The 23,372-nt window shown below is 41.9% G+C and overlaps 1 protein-coding gene across 12 annotated transcripts in view; it reads right to left on the bottom strand.

The window, feature by feature from the left end:
- The window catches only part of fryl (furry homolog, like), a 66,054-nt gene that overhangs the window by 6,552 nt on the left and 36,130 nt on the right, over positions 1–23,372 (bottom strand). For 7 of the 12 annotated variants that reach the window (XM_040129161.1, XM_040129162.1, XM_040129152.1 and 4 more), the window contains 42 exons: positions 21,229–21,332; positions 20,960–21,068; positions 20,759–20,845; positions 20,504–20,675; positions 20,253–20,385; positions 20,040–20,147; positions 19,683–19,920; positions 19,372–19,548; positions 19,155–19,241; positions 18,797–19,065; positions 18,280–18,484; positions 17,920–18,044; positions 17,762–17,819; positions 17,568–17,659; positions 17,307–17,479; positions 17,039–17,199; positions 16,843–16,953; positions 15,700–15,854; positions 15,489–15,588; positions 15,215–15,383; positions 14,176–14,444; positions 13,918–14,058; positions 13,642–13,810; positions 13,449–13,533; positions 12,602–12,714; positions 12,362–12,512; positions 12,175–12,278; positions 11,855–12,037; positions 11,138–11,339; positions 10,618–10,739; positions 10,315–10,502; positions 10,112–10,206; positions 9,367–9,962; positions 8,863–9,131; positions 8,638–8,778; positions 7,554–7,754; positions 7,269–7,430; positions 6,496–6,606; positions 6,148–6,324; positions 5,159–5,359; positions 3,680–3,871; positions 1,329–1,756 (listed from right to left, as the gene is read on the bottom strand). In XM_040129161.1, coding sequence (XP_039985095.1) covers positions 1,329–1,756; positions 3,680–3,871; positions 5,159–5,359; positions 6,148–6,324; positions 6,496–6,606; positions 7,269–7,430; positions 7,554–7,754; positions 8,638–8,778; positions 8,863–9,131; positions 9,367–9,962; positions 10,112–10,206; positions 10,315–10,502; positions 10,618–10,739; positions 11,138–11,339; positions 11,855–12,037; positions 12,175–12,278; positions 12,362–12,512; positions 12,602–12,714; positions 13,449–13,533; positions 13,642–13,810; positions 13,918–14,058; positions 14,176–14,444; positions 15,215–15,383; positions 15,489–15,588; positions 15,700–15,854; positions 16,843–16,953; positions 17,039–17,199; positions 17,307–17,479; positions 17,568–17,659; positions 17,762–17,819; positions 17,920–18,044; positions 18,280–18,484; positions 18,797–19,065; positions 19,155–19,241; positions 19,372–19,548; positions 19,683–19,920; positions 20,040–20,147; positions 20,253–20,385; positions 20,504–20,675; positions 20,759–20,845; positions 20,960–21,068; positions 21,229–21,332 — 7,133 coding nt within the window. The remainder of the gene's footprint in view (positions 1–1,328; positions 1,757–3,679; positions 3,872–5,158; positions 5,360–6,147; positions 6,325–6,495; positions 6,607–7,268; positions 7,431–7,553; positions 7,755–8,637; positions 8,779–8,862; positions 9,132–9,366; positions 9,963–10,111; positions 10,207–10,314; positions 10,503–10,617; positions 10,740–11,137; positions 11,340–11,854; positions 12,038–12,174; positions 12,279–12,361; positions 12,513–12,601; positions 12,715–13,448; positions 13,534–13,641; positions 13,811–13,917; positions 14,059–14,175; positions 14,445–15,214; positions 15,384–15,488; positions 15,589–15,699; positions 15,855–16,842; positions 16,954–17,038; positions 17,200–17,306; positions 17,480–17,567; positions 17,660–17,761; positions 17,820–17,919; positions 18,045–18,279; positions 18,485–18,796; positions 19,066–19,154; positions 19,242–19,371; positions 19,549–19,682; positions 19,921–20,039; positions 20,148–20,252; positions 20,386–20,503; positions 20,676–20,758; positions 20,846–20,959; positions 21,069–21,228; positions 21,333–23,372) is intronic. The other 5 variants (XM_040129154.1, XM_040129164.1, XM_040129163.1 and 2 more) reach the window with 2 other exon arrangements.

Genomic DNA, 23,372 nt, shown 5'->3' with positions numbered 1-23,372 from the left:
TTTATCTTGCTCTCTCCCCCTTACATAGATACTCGTACACAGAGAGAACACTGAACTGTTTAGTGTCCTGCTGTTTGCAGACAATCACTCAGAGTGCACTCCACTCACAAGTTCGCCTATCAATCAAGTGTGGCTGAGCTTAGTGAAAGACACTGATTACAGTGATGTGGGATAGTAAAAGGCGAAATGAGTGACTTTCTATGTGTGTGTATAATTGACTGTGTGACTGCATGTTTGTTCAGCGCTGCCTCTTCATATTGCTTGAGTATAGTTTAAAACCATGACTTTACAACTGTCCTCCAGCTAGAATTGGCCCACCTTGAAGAGGAAATGTTTAGAAGTGGATTGGAGCCAGCCTACCCTGGCCTACCCTCATAGTCCCAGCCCACAAGGGATCCACGCCAAGGAAGAAATTACCCATCATACCAACTCAAAAGTCCTCGACCTCTAGCTGAGCTGAACCACCACCTCACTCATCAAATATGTGGCCTTTGCTCTCTGAATTAGCACTACTGCTCTTTTTCCTAATTAATAATTAGCATCAGGGATTAATAAACTTAATATTATATTTCGTTAAAAATATAATTTGCGGTTGAATGCCTCCACCAACCAGTCAAGTTGCAGTTTATATCCATGTCTGTCCAGACTCGTATATGTAGTGAAGACTTTGAAAGAATTTAATAAAAAGTATTAAGTGTATTTTAATCACAATTTGCGCATGAATTCTTGAGCTATGGCCAGAAAAAGTGTTTTGTGAGGTCTCGGTGACCTTGACCTGGACTTTTGATGACCAAATTCTAATCAGTTCATCCTTGAGGCCAAGTGGAGGTTTGCGCCAAAATTGAAGAAATTCCCTCAAGGCGTGTTCCTGAGATACCGCGTTCACAAGAAGGGGATGGCTGTCACTGGCTGGGCGCCTCCAGTGTTAAATGCTGCCTGAAACCCTGTCCACTATATTTAGTTTTCTAGTACCTCCAGTATGTTATGAGATCTTTTGCTATTTTTCCAACATCTGAATTGGTTTTACAAGTAAATCTTTTGAATTAAGTGTTAATCATAGTGCATATATCTTGCTTTGGTTTGTCTGCTTGCTCAAAACATGCACATATAGTAAAAAATTAGGGCCCAAAACAGTCACTTACGTTTTCTGCTAAATATGTGTTAAAAAACACACAAGAATTATTTGCCATTTAGGTTACAGATATAAGTTCATTTATACAGATCACTAATGGGGTAGGCAAACATGACATGCATGCATCCAGCTTTTTGTCTGATCCTTGAATTTAACAGAGTGGTCCTGGTCCAAAATAAAATTCTGATCCACTTACCTGGACATGCCAGAGAAGTCAGCCTCCTCCTCCTCGCAGCGCTCATCCAGCTCTTTCAGGGCTTGTGTCACATCTTCCTCCCACACAGACCCACAGGTGCTGTCTGGGTCTGGATCTGGATCTGGCTTTGTCTCTGGTGGCATGGGCAGGGTCAGAGATAGCGGCAGGACTGTCTGGGATTCCTCCTCACAGAGGGACCCCGGTGGAGTGTCTATGGCCAGCGTGGGAGGGGGGGCTGGATCCAGGTCCTCCTGAGGGTCCTGGGTCTCTTGGGGGTCCTGAGCATCCTGAGAATCGTGAGGATCCTGCGAGTCTGGGAGGTCACAAAGCTCTGGTGGGTCAGAGGGCAGAGGGGGGGCGCTACAAAACCCAGTGTCCTCACTCACACTGCTGCTCAGCTCGTCCGCTGCCGTCATGCTTACAGCATCCTGTAACACAAAGCAAGATGGTGGTGCTCAGGTGCAACTTGGCAGGTGATATCACATAAAAACAGACTGAAAATTATAATCATCCTTTTCTTTTTCTTTTTAAAACAGCTAACAGTTAAATTGCTTGGTTTTCATGACAACAGCATCTCATAAAGTCAACTGGAGAACACTTTTAATTCACTGTTTAACCTTTATATAGTCTGAATTAAGACTGCTATGGCCTATACTTAAGAATACATATTAGATTCAATTATTCAAGAGGGACTTTTAAGTCGGTGCTTTTTACGATGTTCACATCCTTGGAGATTGCTCTTTATGTCACTCTTTAAGCTAATGTCTCTCATGAGAAATTAAAGAAAAAGAATCAATAAACAGGAGCCAATGTCAATCTATCACTGAAATGCCATTAAAAACTTGACCTCAATGCTAATAAAAAAAGTAGCATCTTGTTAAATGACAGGGAGTGGGAGGCAACAGGACAGCAGATGAATGAGATGTGTATACTCTGGTTACATCAGAATGGACTGATTTATGACCTGCACTCCATAACTACACCTAAATGATGGACTGTATTCCCGACATAACAAATTCACCAAACATCAGTAATCAACAGTGGGGACACATTAAGTGAAGGTACAGTTTTTTAATCCAAACTGAATGGATTTATATTTGATTACATTAGCACCAAACCAGTCAGTGTCTGACTCAGACACGGAAACTCCAGATAAATTCCCTATGTAAACTAACCATGTTGATGTTAAGCACGTACATAGCACATGGCAGAGAGAAGGGGTTTTAATTAAGAGCGCTTGTTTTTTTCCTGTCTTTTTTTTTTTCCAAACTCTAATGCAATAGGAAGGCTGAGTGTGGCAGGCAGCCAGTACATCACAGAGACAGCAGCTATATTACAGAAAGCTTTTAGAAGTGGTCGTGGCCATCCTGGGAGGAATGACTAAGAGTATTGATGGTTTTATCTAGGGCTCATTACACTAAGAGCTGCGGCTGTGAGGGAGGGGATGTCCTTGGAATGATATTGAGACCACTGCCTAGATCGAGTTCCAAGGAAGTTACATTCAGATCTATGTATAGAGAAATGTCATTTAGGGGTAGGAATACCAACTTATAAATATATGTATGAGCCAAGACTATTCCTATATTTGAAGTTTAAAGATAGGGTTACTTGACTTAAATTCTGCAATTCCCACGCTGTACGTTCAAATGCAAATCAGGACAACGTAATATACTCACCATTGTTAGTATAAGTGATAAATGTCAGTAGCAGTAGATAGCGAAGCTGTTCATCACAAGAAAAGCTATGGCATCTTAATACGGTAGCAAATTAAAGGAGTTTAAGTGGCTCGAGCACCACTGTTTCAGTTAACTGCACTTTTAAAGTTAACACACCACTTGTAATGGACTCATACTCACACATGCGTCTGTCGAAGATAAAGGAGCTGGTGTCCATTTCATAAGTTTTTAATGGTGGATTTAGTTGGAATGGTCAGTTGGTGTGTTATTGGAGGTGAGCAGTAACAGCTGACCTGAGGTGAGCTTTTGTTTTCACCCCTCCACTAAATCACAAGCAAGCCCCACCACATAGCTATTAAGGGGGCAAGAGCTAGCTCTTCAGCACCAACACCCAGAGCAGAGCAACAAAGCAAGCTGTGGTAAAAGCAAGTGGTAAAAGGAGTCAGAAGCAGCAGAAGCAGCCCTACAAAGTCTTAACCCTAGAGCAAGCAAACACAATAATAGAACCAGCACTTTCACCCCAACCAAAGCTCCCTGAAGGTAGCTGATCCTCTGTCTCAATGACAGACAAGCCAAAAAGTACGGCAAAAGCAGATAAAGGCTGAACAGAAAGAAAAAGACAAGCTAGAAAGCACCCGAGCACCACAGTTTATTGCTGCTCCCAACTGATCGCACCTCAGGCAGCTGGCTGCTGGTGCTGTCTGAGTGGGCCATCTCCAAAATGGGGCTATCCAGCCGAGGAAGGGAGGGTAGAGAGGGAAGGACAGCTGCCTCCTCAGTCAGGGCACTGCTGGACGATTCTTGAGACTGCTGTAGAGAGTCCACATGGTTGGATGCGGTGTCATCCGTAGCAGAGTCACTGTTAAGCTGGAGAAGAAATATATAAGGACCAGTTAGCCTCACTGTTGAGACACTGTATAAACACAGTAAGAATTTACGAATTTACGAATTTCTCAGTATTTCTCAATGTTTTTTCAAACATATGTTAACATGGTAGGTGAAATTAAAACATCCAGCTGCCATGTCAAATAGATCCTTCACTAAACCTTAATGCACACTCCATATGACCTTCCTGTGGGTATAATGTACTTTGATGATGTGCTGGGTTTATATGTTAGCATACAATTTACTCATATTAATTTTACTAGAGCTAATGATTAGTTTAGAACCAGCTGGCCACTTTCATTCATACTTAATTTTGTGCTTGTTATCTTGTAGACCTATTGCAATACTGAGTTAACTTTTACATAACTAAGTCTTTACAATATTTCCAGGTTCACAGTGTTTTAACAGTAATGATTTGTGTTGCTTATTATGCAACTGAATAAAAAAAAAAATACATTACCTATATTTTTGTATCAAGCAGAGCATTTTTAGTCATTTTAGTTTTCCATTCAATTGATTCAGCACTTTAAAATTGGTTCAGGCAAAAAGTAAAACCATGCCAATGTCAATGATATTATTACTTTTGCAAAAGTCTGTTTAAATGACACATACTGTGAATGCTGCATGCTCATTTTTCTAAGTTTACAATATAACACTGGATGACATGAAACATTTTTGGGGCAAATGTCCACTAGAGGCAAAAGCTCATTCTCTCACCATGCACTACCAAGATCAAGAAGAGCAGAAGAAAGGAGAAAGAAAACATCCCCATGAGACTGAGGTAAAGCATTTATATCAATGGCATGATTATTAGCAGCTTTGGATGAGATCTTGAGTGCAAAGCAAAACAAAGCAAAGAAGAGTTAGAGGTGAGCAGCGTAACAGTAAAAAAAAAAAAAAAATGCAAATTGAACATGCTGTAATTCTGAATACTAACGCTTGTTATATTTTATACTTGATTTATATTTTTAATTGGAATTTTATTCAATTATAAAAATCTAAAAATTTCTTAATAAAACAAATAACAAAATAAACAAATAAGAACAAATAAGAAAGGACAATTGCATTAATCCAGCAGTCACAGATACAGGGACTGGGCAAAGGTTTTAAGGGGGCATCTACCACCAGCCAAGAAGCAAGCATCTAGCCCCTGTCCACACTGGCAGCAGGTCCAGCTCAGTACGCACACATACACACGCACACCATGCCAGCGGGCTGTGTGAGGAGCATGGTGGGTTGGGTGGGAGGGGGGACCCTGATTAGACTTACAAGGCCAGAGCGGGTGAGAATCTGGCTAGTACTCAGTACCTCCTCCTCAGACGATTCATCTGTGTCTTCATGGTTGGTGAGGTTCAGACTTGGTGTGCTGCCTGTGTACTGGCACTCCTGCAAAGATGGCGTGTCCCCTTTGTCCATGCTCTCCAGGGAGCGACGACGCACCCCCCAGTTGAAGTTGTCCATGCTCTCCCCCTGCAGGACAACCAATTCAAAAGCAGTAAGACACAGTGCAGACCAACAGCAGGAAATGGGGCAAATTTTAGAAAACAAGGAAACACAAGAAGCACAAGACATACAGGTAACATTCCACAACTTAAACCAAAAAAAAAAAAAAAATTATATTTCATATATATATATATATATATATATATATATATATATTTTTATTTATTTATTTATTTATTTATTTATTTATTTATATGAGAATGCATCACAGTGCTTGAAATGATCTTTCTCCACATTTTGGGATGGTGTATAATGCAAACTAAAAGTATAAAAGTAAAGGGTTCACAACCACAGTAGCAATGATCTCAAATCAAGGAGTACTACAGATTTTTTCTGGTGACAACACAGAGAGACACTGGGGCACTGAAGAGAACGGAATCTCTAAGAAGCTTTCTGGCCCTCAGACTTACCTGCAACTCCTTGTGGCAAGAGAAGAGAAGGAATAAGTGTGTTAGTAGACTTACCACAGTTAGAAAACAGACATTTTCGTACTACAGCAGTCAGAACAAATAAGACGCAAGTTGGACAGACAAAACATAGATGATATTAACCCTTCGAACAACACAAACAAATATGTTTGACTAATCTTTTTAAAGATGAATTATGCAAATACTATCCACCCTCTAGTAGCTGCTCCACATTTCCTTCAATTTAGTATCAGAAAATTACCACAGTTTTTCATTTACATTTTCTAACTTTCCAGATTTACACAGAAGCCTTGTTGTGTTTCAAATTTACTGTACTGTAATTCTCACCTCAGCATCCTCCAACTCCACATCTAAGAAGTCAAAGTCCTTGAAGACACCAAACTGCTGCTCACTACCCGTATCTTCTCCCTGCACCTCCTCCTCTCTGACCACCTCCTCCACTGTGGGTATAAGACTGGTCTGCTGGTCGGCAGAGTCCAGATCCTCATTGGATGAAAATACCACCTGCATAGGAAGAAGGGACAGAGTGTGTTTGTAGCCAAGTAGTAAAATACAATTGTTGTATGTCCCTTAAAAAAACTATTCAAACAAAAATCAAAATCAATCAAAATTAACAACAACACAAAGAGAATATAGTAAAAGCAGCTGTATTCTTAACAGTGAATTTACAGAGACCTTGTCTGAGGCTTTAGAGTAGGAGAGGAGTCTTACAGATGGATTTTTGGGAATGCCAGACTCTGGGCCGCATAAAGACAGGACATTCATCAGCCTCTCTCTGGTTCTTCTCTGTAACAACAATACATATATATAAAATGACACACACTGTACTTTGTGCACAGCATCTTCAAAGTCCAATACCACCAGGTCCATAAGTAACATGAACTGAGAGAGTAATAGTGAAATAAAGACAATTCTTTAACATTATTTAACCATTTGGTGTGTTTACCCCCTTTGTTTGCACACTGGACAAAATACCGTGCAAAAGTATGGTTCAACTGTCAAACAACTGTTCATGTCCAGTCCATGATAAAAACAAAAAGTGGCAAAATCACAGATTTATATTCCTGTCACTATGGGAATATTGTACCACAATGTAGTATTCTGACAATGTAGTATTACTAAAATCGGTGTGTTTTTTGCCTGGGTGGGTTCAAATACAAAGCTCCAGATAGTATGGTAAAAAGAAAACGCAATGTGTTTTTTTTTTCTGATTTGTTCAGTATTTTGTTCCAAATCTATTTCTTTTTGAGATCCGTCAAGTTGCTGTAAAGATAACAAGTTTAGCTGGCTATACTGGTTATTTTGGGCACATATCAGATCAAAATGACAGACATAAAGATGGGTCAGAGCTGGACCTGGTGAAGCTTCACCTTGAGTCATTGCCCCCCCACCTTCTGGTTTGAGTTAATACACAGTGTTGGATGCCTTGCGTCTGTTTGAGCAGGTACCTGGGAGAGTTGAGGCCTCTTCCAGCTCACTGGCACCAGACCATTGGAGTTGGAGCCGGATGATGTGGAGGAGGTACTCCTAGTTACAGCAATCACCTGCGGCTTTCCATTCCGGCCTGCTGCAGTACGCTGATCACCGTATTTATGCCCTATTATTGGTGTCTATAAAGTAAAATAACCCCAGTTAGTAACGAACTACTACAGAGAATATCCTTAAAGTGAAAACAATGAGATAAGTGTACTGAGAAAACGGGAGTGAGAGCACATGCAGAGGTAGACACTGACCTCTGAGATGTCAAAGTGGAAGTCTAGAGTCTTGCCAGGCAGCTCCTTGGAAGAGTTGTTGAATATGCGTGTAAAGGCAATTTCTGGAGAGCCGCATGACTCTGAGCTATAAGAGCGCTGCACATCATCTGGAACAACAAGGCTGGCTGAGCGAGACACCACCAACTTCAGAATGTTTTGGGCCTCCTTCCAATGTGGGCTCTGTAAAAAACAAGCACAGAAATATAATGATTCCATTTTGAGATACCAGGCTGTGTAGGTGTTTCTGTAGAATGTTTGAATGTGAATGAACATATTTGCCCTCAGAAAGCCAAATAATCCCCTACCCACAGCAGCTATAGACTCAATCTCTGAAGCCATTTGTATTTTGTACTGTTCTCTACAATGAATGGCCTATGTTCATGTCAGGGGAACTTAAAAGGACACCCAACAAATACAACTAACAGTGCACACCAGTGCACACGCACTGGAATACTGTATACGCACAAATACAATGGCTTCTACACAAGGCAACACTGGTTGTAAGTCAGTACAGAATTGGCCTAAGGCAATAATGGTATAACAGCTGTCAGAAGCAGTGTGAGTGAGAAGCATATAGTGCCCTGGGTCAGGGCTGGTAAAAGGCTTCCATAAAGGGCTGCATCAAAGAGACCTCTCAACAATCACCCTGTAAGATATGTTATTCTTTCTTATTCTCAATTGTGCCACTATTTATAGACCAGATCACCCGAGTATTCACATACATCAGGCTGTATGTGAAACTAGGCTGTGCCCTGTAAAAACACACAACTATTATTACACATATGGCAAACTGCACCCAAGTGGCATATGAGTTAAGTGCTCACCCACCCCTGCAAAGACCCTGCAGAGTACTTCCAGAAATTAATGTAATAAGTAATGTAACCAATTCATAATTAGAAAAACATATGTACTTAACAAGTAACAAATTTTCTTTACCTATTAAGTTATTTAGCAAATAAGCAAAAAAAAAAAAAAAAACCCTGATAACATTTAACAAGCAACATGCACAGCAATGATTGCAGTATTGGATCAAAACTACACAGGAAGTGTGGTGAAGGCTTACCTGAACATATTTTCCAATGATCTTCATGATCTCCAGGTTGAACTGTTTGACCGGGGCTGCTGATAAGTCAATATGACTCAGCAGGCTGTAGATAATCTGCAACAAAGACTGCTGCATGCTGGGAAGGCCCTTTTCCAGCAACTGAGAGACAGAGACGGACACATTACTGGTTTTCTCTCATCATATGTGACTAACGGACACAAATATGACCTTCATCTTACATACCTCAGCCAAGTAAGTGACCAGGTTCAAGGTTATCTCAGCAAAGGCATCGTGGAGGTAGCGACAGACCACGTTGATCCAGTTGGTGCAGTCGCGGGAATAGCTGTGTGTGCTGTACAGGCTCATCATGTGGGCCAGGTTGGAGAGAGTGGCTGACTTCTCATCTGCACACACCTTGGCTATTTTATCAGCTGTCTCCTTACAGAAAGGAGTAGGGCTGTCAAAGTGCTGGATGAGGTGTGGTAGGAGGCACAGTATATTCAAAGGAAAACCTGCAGACATGTCACAGGAAGACAGTGAAAATAAAGAGTCACATAATTAGTAATGAAATCTCAAGTAAATATATAATTTACCATTAAACACATCAGCATGTTATTTTTTGCATGATTAACAATATTTTAAAATAAAAAACCAACTTATTAAAACAAAGCAAAACAAACAAACAAACAAACAACAAAACTCACAATCAAGTCATCTATAGACATACTCTCAGTCCTACACACTTACCTGCCACTTGTGAAGGGTCTATCAGTGTATGTCTAGAGACACTGATGAGTTTGCTGAGCAGGTGGATGGTGAGCTCCTGAGTAGAAGCAGAGGTGAATCCCTTCAGGAAGAGCTGCAGCAGGCCAGGGAAGCTGTACCACTTCAGCTTGGCCTGGACCTTCTCCAAACGTTCTCTGCTGTCTGCACGGTCCAGAGGCAGCTGGCCCAGCAGCTTGTTCAGTAGCCGTAGGGCCAGCAGATACTCAAACTCGTAGTCCGACTCAAGCAACGAGGCGGCGATCCAGAACACAGTGGCCATCAGATTCGAAGGGTCCACGGGGGGGATGGCGTCCCCCCCTGGACCCCCTCCCCCTCCTAGTGATGATAAGCTCCGCGTGCGTGCCAGGTTTCCGTGGCTACCACCAAGTCGGTCAGCTATGTCTAGGGTATTACTCCTACGTCTGTCACCTTTTCGTTCACCCATCAGGCTGGCCCGCAGAGAGTTGCTGCGAGTATGGACATAATGGAACAGACCACCACTGTTCAAGTTCAGCTGTCCTGTGCTTTTCCTGTTGGCAGCAAACTTAGGCCCCAGCAAGTGATCACGGGGAGAGGTTCTGTTAAAAATAAAAAATAAATTAAAAAAAAAAAAGGGGGGGGGGGGGTCAGTTTGTACATTACCTTTGTAACACGTGTCAATCAGTTTGTTACTGAAAGTAAGGATGAGTCAAACATTACTAGTGAGGTTATCAAAAGCAAGACTTACTGTGCTAAGGCAGTGAGGAGGTCATAGTTTTTGACTGTGTCTGCTAGCGTATCAATGCCTGACTCCAGTGTCAGGAGCAGTTCAATGACAAAGCCCTAAAGAGAAAAAACACCAGCTGTCAGCCTGTCAGTAAGCAACAGATGACTCCTTTGTTCAGTTCTTCATGTTAACTTCAGAACCATGTAATTTTTGACTGTTCTGACCTGAGCCTCCTCTCCTGGGTCACCTACAGTCTCTACCAGTCGAGACAGAATGTCAGACAGCGTCGCAGGGGTCAGAGGTTGTTTGAGTGCCCTGAAAATCTGGAATGAGCGTCCAGCGTAGTGGCGAGAGGGACAAGACAGAGCTGTTTGTAGAGCTACTTCACTCAGCAATGACTCCAGTTGGAAACCTGAAGGGACGCACGTGCACATACAGGTGAATATGATTAGACTCTCCAAATTATACCTGTAACCCAGGCTGAAATTAGTAGAAATGGCAACAAGCAGCTACAAACCAAAACAGACCTGACGGAGAATGTTTGAAGACAGTCACGACATGTCTGACAAAAACACTCAGCTGGTCAGCGCTCTTAATGTTTGGGTTCTTGGGCGATACATCCTCATGGTTCCAGAGTGGGCCCTTCTTTCTACAAGGCAAGAGCAAACACACATCAGGCAATCTGACCTGTTACAGCTATAGTATCACACCACTCCTCAAAGCATTTTAAGTTATCACACCAGGCAAAAGAAGCCAATGACACCAACCCCCAAAAATAAACCCATGCAAAGTAAAAATACCCAATCCTCTCGGACACTGCTGGAAGCATGAAAGCAAATAATTGAACAGAATGAGTAACATGGCATAAGTGCGTTGATATTCTCGATGATTACTAGTGATCCATGCCAAGCATGTGAGATAAGACATCAGGCTAAGTCATTTAGTTAGTTAGTAGTTAGTATTTGTAGTCTTACAAGTAGTGACTAGCCTAAATGTAAAGTTATTTTTCTGTGAAATACAAATTTTAATGAAACAGGGTCTTCTCACCTTGATGTAATGAACTCAATGAGAGCTTTGGCCTTCTCGTCCTGTTCAGCAGTGACATCTACCTCACTGAGGAGTGTGGGGGAGAGGTGGGACAGAGTAGTTCCCCCTGCCCCAAGACTTATACTGGAGGACGTGGAGCTCGAGCTGAGGCCAGAGTCTGTCATAGGTGATTGCTGACAGTCTGGCAAAAACTCCTGCACTCCTATAGGAACAATTGACATACACATTGTAAACATTGAGCTGCACGATATGCTTTGCAGGCATCTCAAGAAAAGCCCCTCCTTCGTGATATTCTAACACCACAGTCTTTTAGCAATCTCATAAACAGACAATGTCTCTTTGTGTGACAAACTTGAGTTCATATATTCATGTAGTGTTATCATGATGCTGGTTTCTAAGCAGGGTCTTACAGGGAGCTCTTTTCAATGGGACTCGGTATTTAATATTTCAATACAATGAAAATAAAATGGTAATATTCTGTGACAAGGAACCCTGCCTTTGTGGGACTTGATCGTTGCTGCCATCCAGTGATCTACTTTGGCAATACAACAAATAAGTATGTGCAATATTTCTGTTACTGTCCCTCCATTTGCAGCTACAAAAAAGTAACCCTACAGGTTGTAGGGAATCAGTTCAAATTCCTTCAGTTAAACAACAATTCTCCTACTCATTATTGTCTTCTTCTCTTTCGATTCTAAGCTCTACAGCAGAACAGACCTGTGAGGTTGAGCTCTGGAGCTACTGGCTTCACAGTTAGGACCCTCGGCTCATTGTAGTCTCTGTTGCGTAAAAGCACCATAGCCACCGACTGAACACTGCTATTTGCTCCCTGGACCACGAGCAGGTGAAGTAGTAGACGTTTGCAGTGCTCGTAGACCTCTGGGTGCTGGTGATCAAACCCTGGAAGAAAACAAAATATGAAGAGAGATTAGATAATGTGACTTCAGCAGGTGGAGCCGAAATGAAGTACAAGGGATCAATTAAACTCAGTCCTACACTACATACTGTCCTATTATAACAATTGGGAAACGAGTTACCTATAAAAATTGCATGCAGCAAGAGGTGCAGGTAGGCACTCCACTCCACTTTGACCCCATGATCCACAATGAGGTCTGTCAGTAGGATGACTGCAATGTTACATCTGAAAAACAGCAGTCAAGGGTTGACATGAGCAAAGAACACATTAGTATAATGAAGAGGGAGTGAAGGGGGTGTTTGATGTACCTGTGGAGTGGAACAGCAGGGGCATTGGTCTCTGGCAAATAGTCCACCAACGGAGACCAGCAGCCCCCTGTTGGAGGGAAGGGGAGAGGCTCTGGCCGGTTGTGATCCATCACTTTCAAACGCCAATTAGCATAAAGTGGCATGGAGTCACCTGGAGAAGGGAGAAGATTATCAGAAATGTTACTGTATAATGATTCGGAGTAGTGTTAAGGGGGGGAGGTGCAGAGAGTTTGTTCCTACTCTTCTCTTCTTCATAGGAGCCTCCAGAGCTGCTGCTGTATCGAGATTCCAGACGGTGGTGCTGGCGGTTCAGATTACTGTTCAGACCACTGTAGATATCCAGGTGGGTGTAACTGCAGAACAGACACGTTTGATTTAAAAGGAAAGTGCCAGCAGTGAGGTTTTCTGTCCACGGCTAACAACTTTTAACTTATCTACTGCATCAGCAAACATTTTCAATTAAAAGTATCTCACCTCATAGCTATCAGCCTCTCTAAAATATTGTTCATCTGAATTAATTCTAAATAAAAAACAAAAATCAAGTGGGCATTCTAATTTTAACTCTCTTCAAAAGATTTTCAGGTTTCTGCACTGTATTCCAATACAAAAGAGCCATGAGGCAAGACAGAGGCATGCATCAACATTGACAAACTACATAGAAAAGTGATGTTTATTAATGCCAAGAAGCTCAATCATTGCAAGGAGAAGACTATATAATGTCAGGCCTCCATCTTTGTTGCACTGAAGGTGATGTACATTTTGGTTGTTGCCACAAACTGACCACAACATAAAAAGGATATCTGCTTATCACTACCAGTCAGGGATTACTTGACTAAGCGCACTGCCTGAAGGCACTCCACACTTGCATCTTCTGGTTTGTACTTGTTAAAAACTCTTCAGTGTTGACTGTTGAATTTCCACTACAGTTAATGTGTCTATGTGTCTCTAGGGTAAAATATGACTTGTTTTATTAATCATTTACAGTCTTCAGTAATTGTAACAGACCTGACCGAGACCTGTCTACTCCTCCCATTACTTCCCATTGCTTTCTAACAATATTAGAATAGCGCTGTAGTTTATGTTGTACCTTTCCTCCATGTTAGGGTCTTTGATCTTGCTGTCATGATGACCATCGTTTCCTGGCACCATGGTATTGCTGCTGGAGGTTGTTCCTGAGAAAGCAGACATAAAACAGTGACCATCTCGCATTGACAAGACATTATTTAGTATTGGCGACATGGCCTAATCAGTGAACCAGTGCATTTCTAGTATTCATTAACCTGAGGTGACTGAGGGGATCTTGTAACTGGAGGTGATGCGGTAGTAGGGGGGGTTGTCCATGTGAGTGACAGCTGAGCTAACAGGATCAGTCAACTCAAGCTCACACATCAACTCCTCCAGCAGCTGCATAGTCTTATCTCTGCCCAAGTAAACCACCACTCGTTTCACCTGAGGACACACATGTAACACAGTCAGAAACATGAGGAATAAGTGTCAGATGCTGCACATGGGGATATGAAAGATACACTGTATGATGTAAATGTGCTATGACTTACATAGGGCAAGAGGCTGGGGTCACTGTTAACTCCTGACATACTGATGAGGAAGTGCAGAATGATTTTGAGGTTCTTTGGCCAGCTGTCTGCCAATGTGGTCCACACGTTCTCGATCTCTGACCAAGCAAACTCATCCCCATACTGTAAAAATAAAGCCATTACATGATCAATTCATTTCCTCAATCAACCTTTCCAAAACCATCTTATTCGTGTAGATATGAAAATGACCGTGTGCACATGGTTCATTAGCTGTCTCACCTTAGCGGTCATGAACATGAGGTTGTTTAGCACCATGGTTGTTGCACGAGGGGAGCCCCAGCCCTCTCCACGGAGCCAGCGCCTGCTGTTGACCATCATGATCTCCCGGTCATGCACATCCTCGTCATCCTCAACACTGGCACAGTCCTCTGGTCGCCGTGCAGTTGGTTTAAAGTCAACCAGCTCCACATTGTTCATCCAAGGCAGGAGGTAATGCAACATTACTTGACGACCACCAGGATGTGCTGTCTGGATACGCTGGCTCACCTCTGCATTGGGGACAGTCGGAAGGTAGTTGGTAACTGAAATTGATTGTAAGCTATTACACAGTAAAGGAATGTTCTCTCAATTTTTTTTATGTTATTTTGATCTTTTAGTTTCAACAGTATCACTGCATCAACTGTACTTTTCAAAGTTCTCTATATTGCTATAGTGAGGTGAAATGGCTTGGTTTCCTTCACTCATCCACTGATGAACATTAATGAATAGTGTTACGAGTTAAGATTTACCTTGGTCTGTTTGCACGGAGGCATCATTGTATCAGAGTTTAAATCCACAAATAACTCACCAGTACATAAGCCAGAAGATTAGGCTCAAGTTTATATCACATTTTAAACATGTTGTGCAGATGAGGAACTACACCAAGGCTAATCCAAGCTCTGTTGATTAGAGGGCTGATGACAATCTCACATGCAAACTGATATGTGTTTAAAAAATACATAAACAAAAAATAGTGATTGAAAAATATTTGAAATTTAGTCTGCTACTCATATTTTGTAAAAATGGTTGGCTGGTTCTTAAAACGAAAAGGCTGCTGTGAGGCTTAGGTGGAAACGCATGTAATCACGGCACAACTAAGCTTACATGTGCTACATTGGGCCTTTGGAAAATCTTTGTGTTTTGCTCACACACACAAAGGGCAAATCCGTGCTTTCACAAGCAAATGAAACTGTGACCTTCCAGTTAATAGAATAACTCCACACATTACAGCACCCTGCTATTCAAACAGCAGCCGTAAAAAATTTGGAATGTAGTAAACCTGAGAAGATGGGCAGAGTTAGCTCTGGGTAAGTCCGTGCAAGCTCTTCAGACAGCTGGTAGTAAGACACAGAGTAGAGATGTGGCAGCGGTGAGGGAGGGGTCAAGATGCCATCTGTTCGCTGGATCTCCAATTTGTGGGCGTAACGGAAGAGCTTGGGTTCCAGGATCTATTGGTTCCAGATAAACAATTACAATACAATTAATTAACAACAAAAGAGAATATGTAGAGCAGATATGTAAAAGTGAAATTTTTATGTGACAAAAATTCTGACCTGTAACAGCTGCATGGCTGCTTCATAGATGTCCCTGGAAGAATCAGCCGCCTTGAACAGAATCAGGTTCAGCAGCACCACAGTGTCAAATTGGTAATCCCTAAGAGAAAATATAAAACACATCCAATATTTGAGTCACAATTAGCTGACTCCACAGGGACCAACGAACCCAGAAAAATTAGTTCAAGTTGACGCTGGGAATAAGTAGTACCTGTTATGAAAGACATTGGCGATGGCCCTAAAGCAGCCGGCAGCCACACGACGGGAGCCGGTGTAACAGCGGTCCACCGCCCAAAACATGAGGTTGCTCTGGTCTGGATTCAGCTCCAACAGCAGCATCACAGCCTCACAACCCAGCTGGTGAACCTGGAAGAGATCATACCGCAACTGTCAGCACCTATCCCTGCTACATTTTACCCATTAATTTCTCAATATCTAATATTAGTGTACAGAATTAACATTAGTGTTGGCACAAAAATATGCTGTAAACCTATGTATTTCAAATACAAACCTGCCACAAGGACTACTAAAATGGACTATGCACTGACGAAAACATTTTGCAGACGCTAAATATGGATCCCAACATGAAGTATCTTAAATTTTGTTTGCAGAAAGCTAATTAACAAAAAGGTGTAATATCTTGAAAATACTGATACAAAGGGAAAATGTGTGATTTATCCTCTAATTACGATGTTTGAATTAAAACATTATTTTAATCTTAAATTCTTTCTGTAAATAATCAGTTTTACTGTGGGGGCCATTCTCTGAATGAAAGCGTTTGGTGCTGATCTCTTGCAGTATTTCTGAACACCACTGTGTAGTGCTAGTGTCATGGTATATGAACCTGTGCTACATAACTTTGACCTCAGGAAGTCTTACAGTTCAGCCAGGCTGAACTGATTGCTCCTAATTAAACAAAACAAATTTTAAAAAAAGAAAACGAATGATGAGGCTTATTTTGGTTGTATCACTAGAGACATTATATTATATACTGCTTTTGTGTTTCTTGCCAATATTACATTCATCCACTGAGATCACATGGTATGGGAAATATTTTACTAGCTTTTCTTGATTGTTTAACAAGCTTTCATTCGATGTGTACATCGAAACATGGAGGAATTGCATTGTGTGAAAGCCAGTATATCCCAGTGAACAACTGAACACTTTGAAATTTCTGTAATAATTGTGGATGTCTTATCTTCCTCTGAGCATTCATGACATTTCTTTGGCGATGAGCGCTCCTAACTCAACCTAATATCCAGTACTCATCCATTACTGTCAGTGCATTCCCTGGCCAGACGTTTCAAGACAATTTTAGTGGTAAAGTAGGCTGACATGGTAACATTTCACTCACTTTCTTGTCCTGAGAATCCAGGATGTTGTCCAGCCACTTGTAGAGGTAGCCATCAGAGGAGAGGCCAACATTGTCAGCTACAGGTCCACAACACAACACTGCAGACATGGCCTGGAACATTTAAAAAAAAAAAAGCTATTAGTTATCAGTAAGTATGGATTTCAACATTAATATCTTTTAATGAGTTTACATGTACCTTTAGTGCACAGTACTGATGGCGGTTGATCTGCATATTTCTGTCACTGTAGCGGTCCAGGGGAGTGAACATGATGCTGAAGGGCCCAGCCCAGTGACTGAACAGCATGAACAGACTGTGTCTCAGTGACTGCTGGGGGAAGATGGTCCTCCTCTGGTGTACTGAAGACAATGAAAGTAACACATAAGACATGAACATTAGACAGAGATTCAGTGCAAATAAGAATCTGTTTTTCACTGACCGAAATAGCGAAATTTAAGAGATATACCTGGGACATTCTGTATGATATTAGCCACAAGTGCACTGAAGTGACATCGAATGTCCTTCAGTGTATCAGAGTCCTTGTCGTTTTCAGCCTCAAGCAGCTGTCTGGTCAGATCAACATACTCAAGCAGTGTACTGTTCAGAGAGTGGCTCTCTCCATCTAACCCTCCACTTGCTCTGTTAAAAGAAAAGTAAAGTAAAAAGATATATGAAAGTGCAAATTAATTCCTAATCATACTGTACAAATTAGTTGTGGGTTACATACATCTGACTGATGACACCAGCATCAGCCAGTAGCTCAAATATCCGGACCAGCTGGACTCTGAGGATGTCACGACGCCTGCGCCGCTTCATGTTCTGCACAGTAAAGACAGCAGCATTGTAACTCAGTAAATTGTCTTTTTTGAAATACAAAACAGTGACAGAAAGGTTAAAAATGTATCAATGAACAGCACTTACTTCAGGTCTTCTTTCTAGAGCTTCTTTTATGATGGGATTTAGCTCCTCTAACAACTCTCTAAATAATATGAAAGTTACATGTAAATGAATAACCAAACGTATATGTACAAAAGGTACACCAAGGTATAAAGAGGTGGATCTTGGCGAGTGTCGTTTACCTGAAGGCCACGGGGTTGGTCCTGCCAAGCCCCAACACAAGAGACTCTGTGATGTCCATGCTCTCAGAGCGCATCATTGGAACAATGTGTTTGAACAGGGAGGAGGGGGACGGAGTTCCAACAATCTGTTAACAGGCACAGAAAGAGCAACGTCATGGCTGAAATGTAAAAATAAATCAAGAGTTCTAACTATTCGTTGTTAGTTGCTACTATATTCATGAGTCCTGCATTGCATTTTCCTCATTTTCTGTACAACTTCCAGACTTTTCAAGAACTGGAAATAAGCAATATATTTTTTGGAATATTCATGACCTTGTAAATGTATGTGGACAGAGTGTTGTCTGTGCAAGTGCTCCTGACCTTTGAATCATAACTGTAGCCGCTGTCCGGCGTGGACGCCAGCGTCTCAGGCGGGGAGCAGCGGACGGAGCCAGAGGTGGAGGATGAGGAACACATGGAGGAGGAGGAGGCGGAGCTGCAGCAGAGAATCAGGTAGTTCCTCCAAAGACCAATGTAGGAGTCACTGCTGTTCAGACTGTTCAGTTTCTTCGCATTGATGGGGCTACTGCAGGTGGAAATATAGGCAAGGTCAATAACATTACATCAAAAGTGCAGAACAACACTGTACTGTGGGCCCAGAAACCAAAGTAGCTGCGTTCTGCCTGTTTATGTTGGGGCCCTTACATGGGGGCAGCATGCCTTATCAGTCTCCGGTCCACAATCCTTGCATATAATGTCATCACTAAGACATCATCACCTGATCATCTCAGAATGACAGTGTACAATAAAAACACCCACAATGACAGAAAAACACACACAATTACACAGATATACAATCAGACAAAACAATGACACAGAGAGGCTTGAGGAAACATACTTGATGTCAACTTGGGGGGACAGTAGCTGCAGACGGGTGTAGGCAAACATCCAGGCATAGTTGAGGGCAGTGGGGCAATGTTTGGGCAGGTGCTCCTGCCGCAGGTAGCTGGAGAAGCTGATGACCCAGGGGTCCTGGCCCTGAGTAACGTGGGCAAACACCCAGATGTGCGAGGGGCTCACCACATCAAACTGGTGGCTAATAGGAGATGAGCTCCACTCTGCTAGTGTCTGAAGATCAATCCCACTGGGACAATACAGCAGGTTGGTCTACAGAGAAAAACAGAGGGGGAAGAGTTGAATCTCAGGGTATTTGTGCAAGTTCTGTGATTCTACTGAATAAGAAAGGTCATTCATACCTGGTCAGCTCCTGTGAGATGAATGAAACTCTCCAACACTGATGCACTTAATCTATCCATTACATCAATGGCCAATTCTTCATCCCCCTGAAAGATTGAGAAAGATAGAACAAATGTCAGAAAACACAAAACGTGCAATAAAAACTCTCAGCAGTCTCATACACATTTGACTTTTTGTCAATCACAACAAAATGCACGGTAAGTCTAAAGAAATTACCTTGCCAATGCCCAATGTAGTGTGCAGCGCACGGACCTCCTTGAGGACGTTAACAGCCAGCCTGCGTGTGGCAGGGCGGCAGCTACAAAGCACCACGAGAGCTAAACCCTCTACTACATGCAGCACACCTAATGGAGGAATACGTTCCAGGGACAGAGAATGACCGCTGCTTGAGCCCTGTTCAAGAAAACATTCATACACATTTGTCACTAAAACAAATCGTGAGACATGAACGCAAAGTACACTAATGAACATGACACACGGAAATAACAAGCAATGAATTTAATACACCTGAAATTGCCTTGACCAACCTGTGCATCATGACTCTTATTGCTGCTCTGCACTGCCTGCCTCCATTGACTGATGAGCTGCAGTAGCATCTTGACAGCATTGTCCAGCAGTGTGGGGTGGACATCAGTCACCTCTCGAACGATGAAGTAGACAAAGCCTGAGAGAACGTCCTCACGCCACTCTGGGAAATCCAACATCAGGGCCTGAAGAGTAGTAAAGGCAAGGCCCCGCAGCTCCTCATCCATGTGGATGGTCAGTCTAGAGGAGGAAAGGGAGTTAACAGGGAGAAAGATATAAGAGGACAAGTGGAGGGTCACCAGAGCCACAGCATATTGTGTAGTGATGTGTCTCCAGTAAGGCTAGAGAGCGTGAATTACTTGGCTAGAAGTTCTATTAGGTCTTGTCTGCTCATGCCATCTGGTATCAGTCTTGGGATGGCGGCCACGCACGTACGGAACAGATCAATCTTTGGCTTCCTCTCTCCCCTGTAGCACAAACAATTTACAAGATACTGTTATAGGTCAGAAATACAAAGAGATATGGACAGTAACAGAAGAGTAACTGTATGGATCCAGGTTGTGGTTACATACGTGATCATGTCCTCAGGCTCCTTGTTGGACATTTGTACACTGGTCATGCTCATGGAGCGTCCCACCTCCTTGTCCAGGTGTCGCAGGATGTTATCTAAGGCCTTTCTTACTTGTGGGTAGTACAGTGACATGCCTGAAAACACCCAGCAGAGTCAGTACACTTACACCAAAAAAAACCATATTATAACACAGTTCTTGAAATGCCCCTTCTTGACACTGTCTTAAAAAAAAAAGAAAGGTTTTCAACATACCTATGACCTTGGCTTCTTCATCAGTGAGGGTGGTGTTGAGGAAGATCTTTTTGACACGTAAGGTGTTGCCAGAGGGCATGATGATTCCTGTCGTAGGCATAGGAGGCTCCCCATCTTTCTGCTGTAGGCTGTCAGCAATCACCAAAAAGGCTCGCAAACCGATATTCATCCTCTGGTAGAGCAGAGGGTAAAGGTGAGAGAGATTCCACCTACACTCAACCAAGAGTATCTCTACAAATCATATTTATACTTTACCTCTGGATTGATGGTAAAGGTTTTGTGAGACTTGCCCACACACAGGAGGTCATAGATAATCTCCTTCATAGCAAAGTCCAGTCTTTCCTGTTGCAACAACCAAACAGACCAGCAATCATAAACACACAGTTACTATATGGTATATCCCTTGTTTTAGCTCACCTCTGAAATCAGTAATGTCAATTCATGCGCCAAGCCTACCTGAGCTATGAACTGGATGATCTTGACAAATATGTTGAGGGGTGTGTCCCTTGGCACCACACTGCGGGAACCTTTGGGGAAAAGTGCTGAAACGATGCTAAGTAGCCGACTAGGAAGAAAAACGGGGGAAATTTTATAAGCATATTAGGTGCTAAACCAAAAAAGCCCTTATTTAAAACAACTTGATAGCCATGGATTGCAAAAGGTTTGATATTGTGCATAACTGTATGTAGTCTGAGGGTCAACTCGGCGATGGCCCTGGAACTGACCTCTGTGTGACAGTATTACTCTCACACTTGATCCTGATAATGTAGACCCATAGCAGTCTGTAGAGCGACTCCAGCGCTACACGGGACATTTTTGGGTCTTTGTTCTGTGGATGTAAAAAGAATGAATTGAGCCACTCGATTTAATTTTAACAATTTCATTACCCACCTGCTCAGGTTGTTGTTGTCTGGAGAAACTTAGATTAAACAAATTAAAACTGCAAAAACAATGACACCATACTTTTTAGTCTGGGGGCATGAATCCTAATGAGTCATTGATTGATGTCTGAGCACTGAAAGTCCACATGGTCTGATGATTGCTAAGCTTCAGTCTTGGAGAATTTTTTCAGATATAGTCCTGAGTAAAACTAGTTAAATACAATACTATTTTATGACCTGTAGTAAAAAAGGGGGGGTATTGAGACAGTCATTCTCAACCAGAGGGAGTCATCTTCAGTAAAATAACTAAGTCATTTTAACACATTGCAAACTATTGCATTTAAATTCAATTGTACATTAATTGTGTCCTAGAAGAATACACATCTACTCAATATTTCTGCTATGCCCAACATCCTTTTTGTTGAGATACATGCACAGGGCCATACTCTGAGCAACCATACTCAAAGCATGTGATGTGATCATGGTCCAAGGATTTCCATATGACAACTTTAACCTGATGGCATGCTGGTATTTTGTGGTTTTCCCAAACTGCATTAACCACCTATGGCTTGTACCTCTCCACCTTTCTATCCAACCACTTAACTGTGGGTGCATTTCCTTTGATCATTTTAAAGCGGTAATCTCGAAGATTTTATTTGAATAAATGTCTGTTAAGTCACTATCTACCGCCGAATGAGGTAACTCAATGGAAATTGAGCCTATGGCTCACTGATGAAAGTATAGCAATGTTTATCTATCTGCAGTATTATGAAATGTTTGTCTGTGGCGACATTCCTGGAAAAAAAAAATGCTGTATTAAGTTACTGCTAATGCAAACCAAACATTTCCTACTGAAGCAGCTTCATAATAAAAGCATTTAACTGGCAAAACACAAACTGACATTTATTATGAAGTGGTCACAGGAAATACAATGTGTTTGTCAGTGAGCTTCGCACTTCGAGCTATCGTTTATCAAAAATGTGTCTACTAATCAAGAAAACGGTCATTTTTGGCATACTGAAGGGAGTAATGGAAGAAGAAGGAGCAGCCATAGCGAGCTGTTACAGGAAGAACTGCAGGTGACAGGCTGCACACCTCCAACTTCTCAGTGAGGTAACCAACTCCTTTCCCTGCTGTTTGCAGACGCATGCCATGTGCAGCATAAAATCAGATCACGGTTGCTCACAAAGTGATGGAGGGCCAATTATGACTTCTTTATTAAAACGACAATAGTTTGTTTTGCTGCCCCCAGAATTCTGCGACCTGTTGTATTAAACCGCATTTTCTGTTTCCACCAGTAACTACAATCTTCAAGATTGTTGCATTAATATTTAAACTAAACAAACAAACAAACAAACAAACAAACACTGAACGTCCATATTGTGATGTGGAACAATTTGCAATCAACAAAGAGTTTTAAAAATTGTGCTGTCAATCTGCTAACTTACTGTGAAGACACAAATCAAGGACAGAGATCATCATGGCCTGGCCCTGCTGCCACATTAGCACAGATCTCCCTTACTGGGAGGGCACAGTTGAAATGTGTATGAGTACAACATGCCATGGCTTGACTTAATAATGCTATACCATAAAAGGAGCAGGTGGCAGAAATGTCAGAGGCAGACATCTCAAAACCATAAACAAAAGAAAACAAAACCTAAGGGTCAGCGAGAACATTTTTTAGGATTTAGGTGAACTGGAATTTTAAGATAAAGTGCTATACTGGATTGCAAACACACAGGCCAGCAGCCCCTTTTTGTACTGCAACCACATGCTTAATATTTCAAACTGCAACACTAGGTCCCCGTGCCCAAACAAATGCAGTCTGTCAACTTGGGATGCTCATGGTCAATTTTTAAATCAGCATTTTGATGTAATTTTAAATTATGGAAATTATTGTTACATATTGGCTTGGTAAAAAACAAGTAAAATTTAATAAAACTTTGCTGGAAAACCTGAAAAAAAAAAAAAAAAGCCACCAATCGCTT

This window comes from Xiphias gladius, chromosome 6, assembly GCF_016859285.1.
Source record: "Xiphias gladius isolate SHS-SW01 ecotype Sanya breed wild chromosome 6, ASM1685928v1, whole genome shotgun sequence".
Taxonomy (NCBI): Eukaryota; Metazoa; Chordata; class Actinopteri; order Istiophoriformes; family Xiphiidae; genus Xiphias; species Xiphias gladius.
Note: the sequence above shows the minus strand (reverse complement) of the source record. Positions and strands in the feature narration are given on the sequence as shown.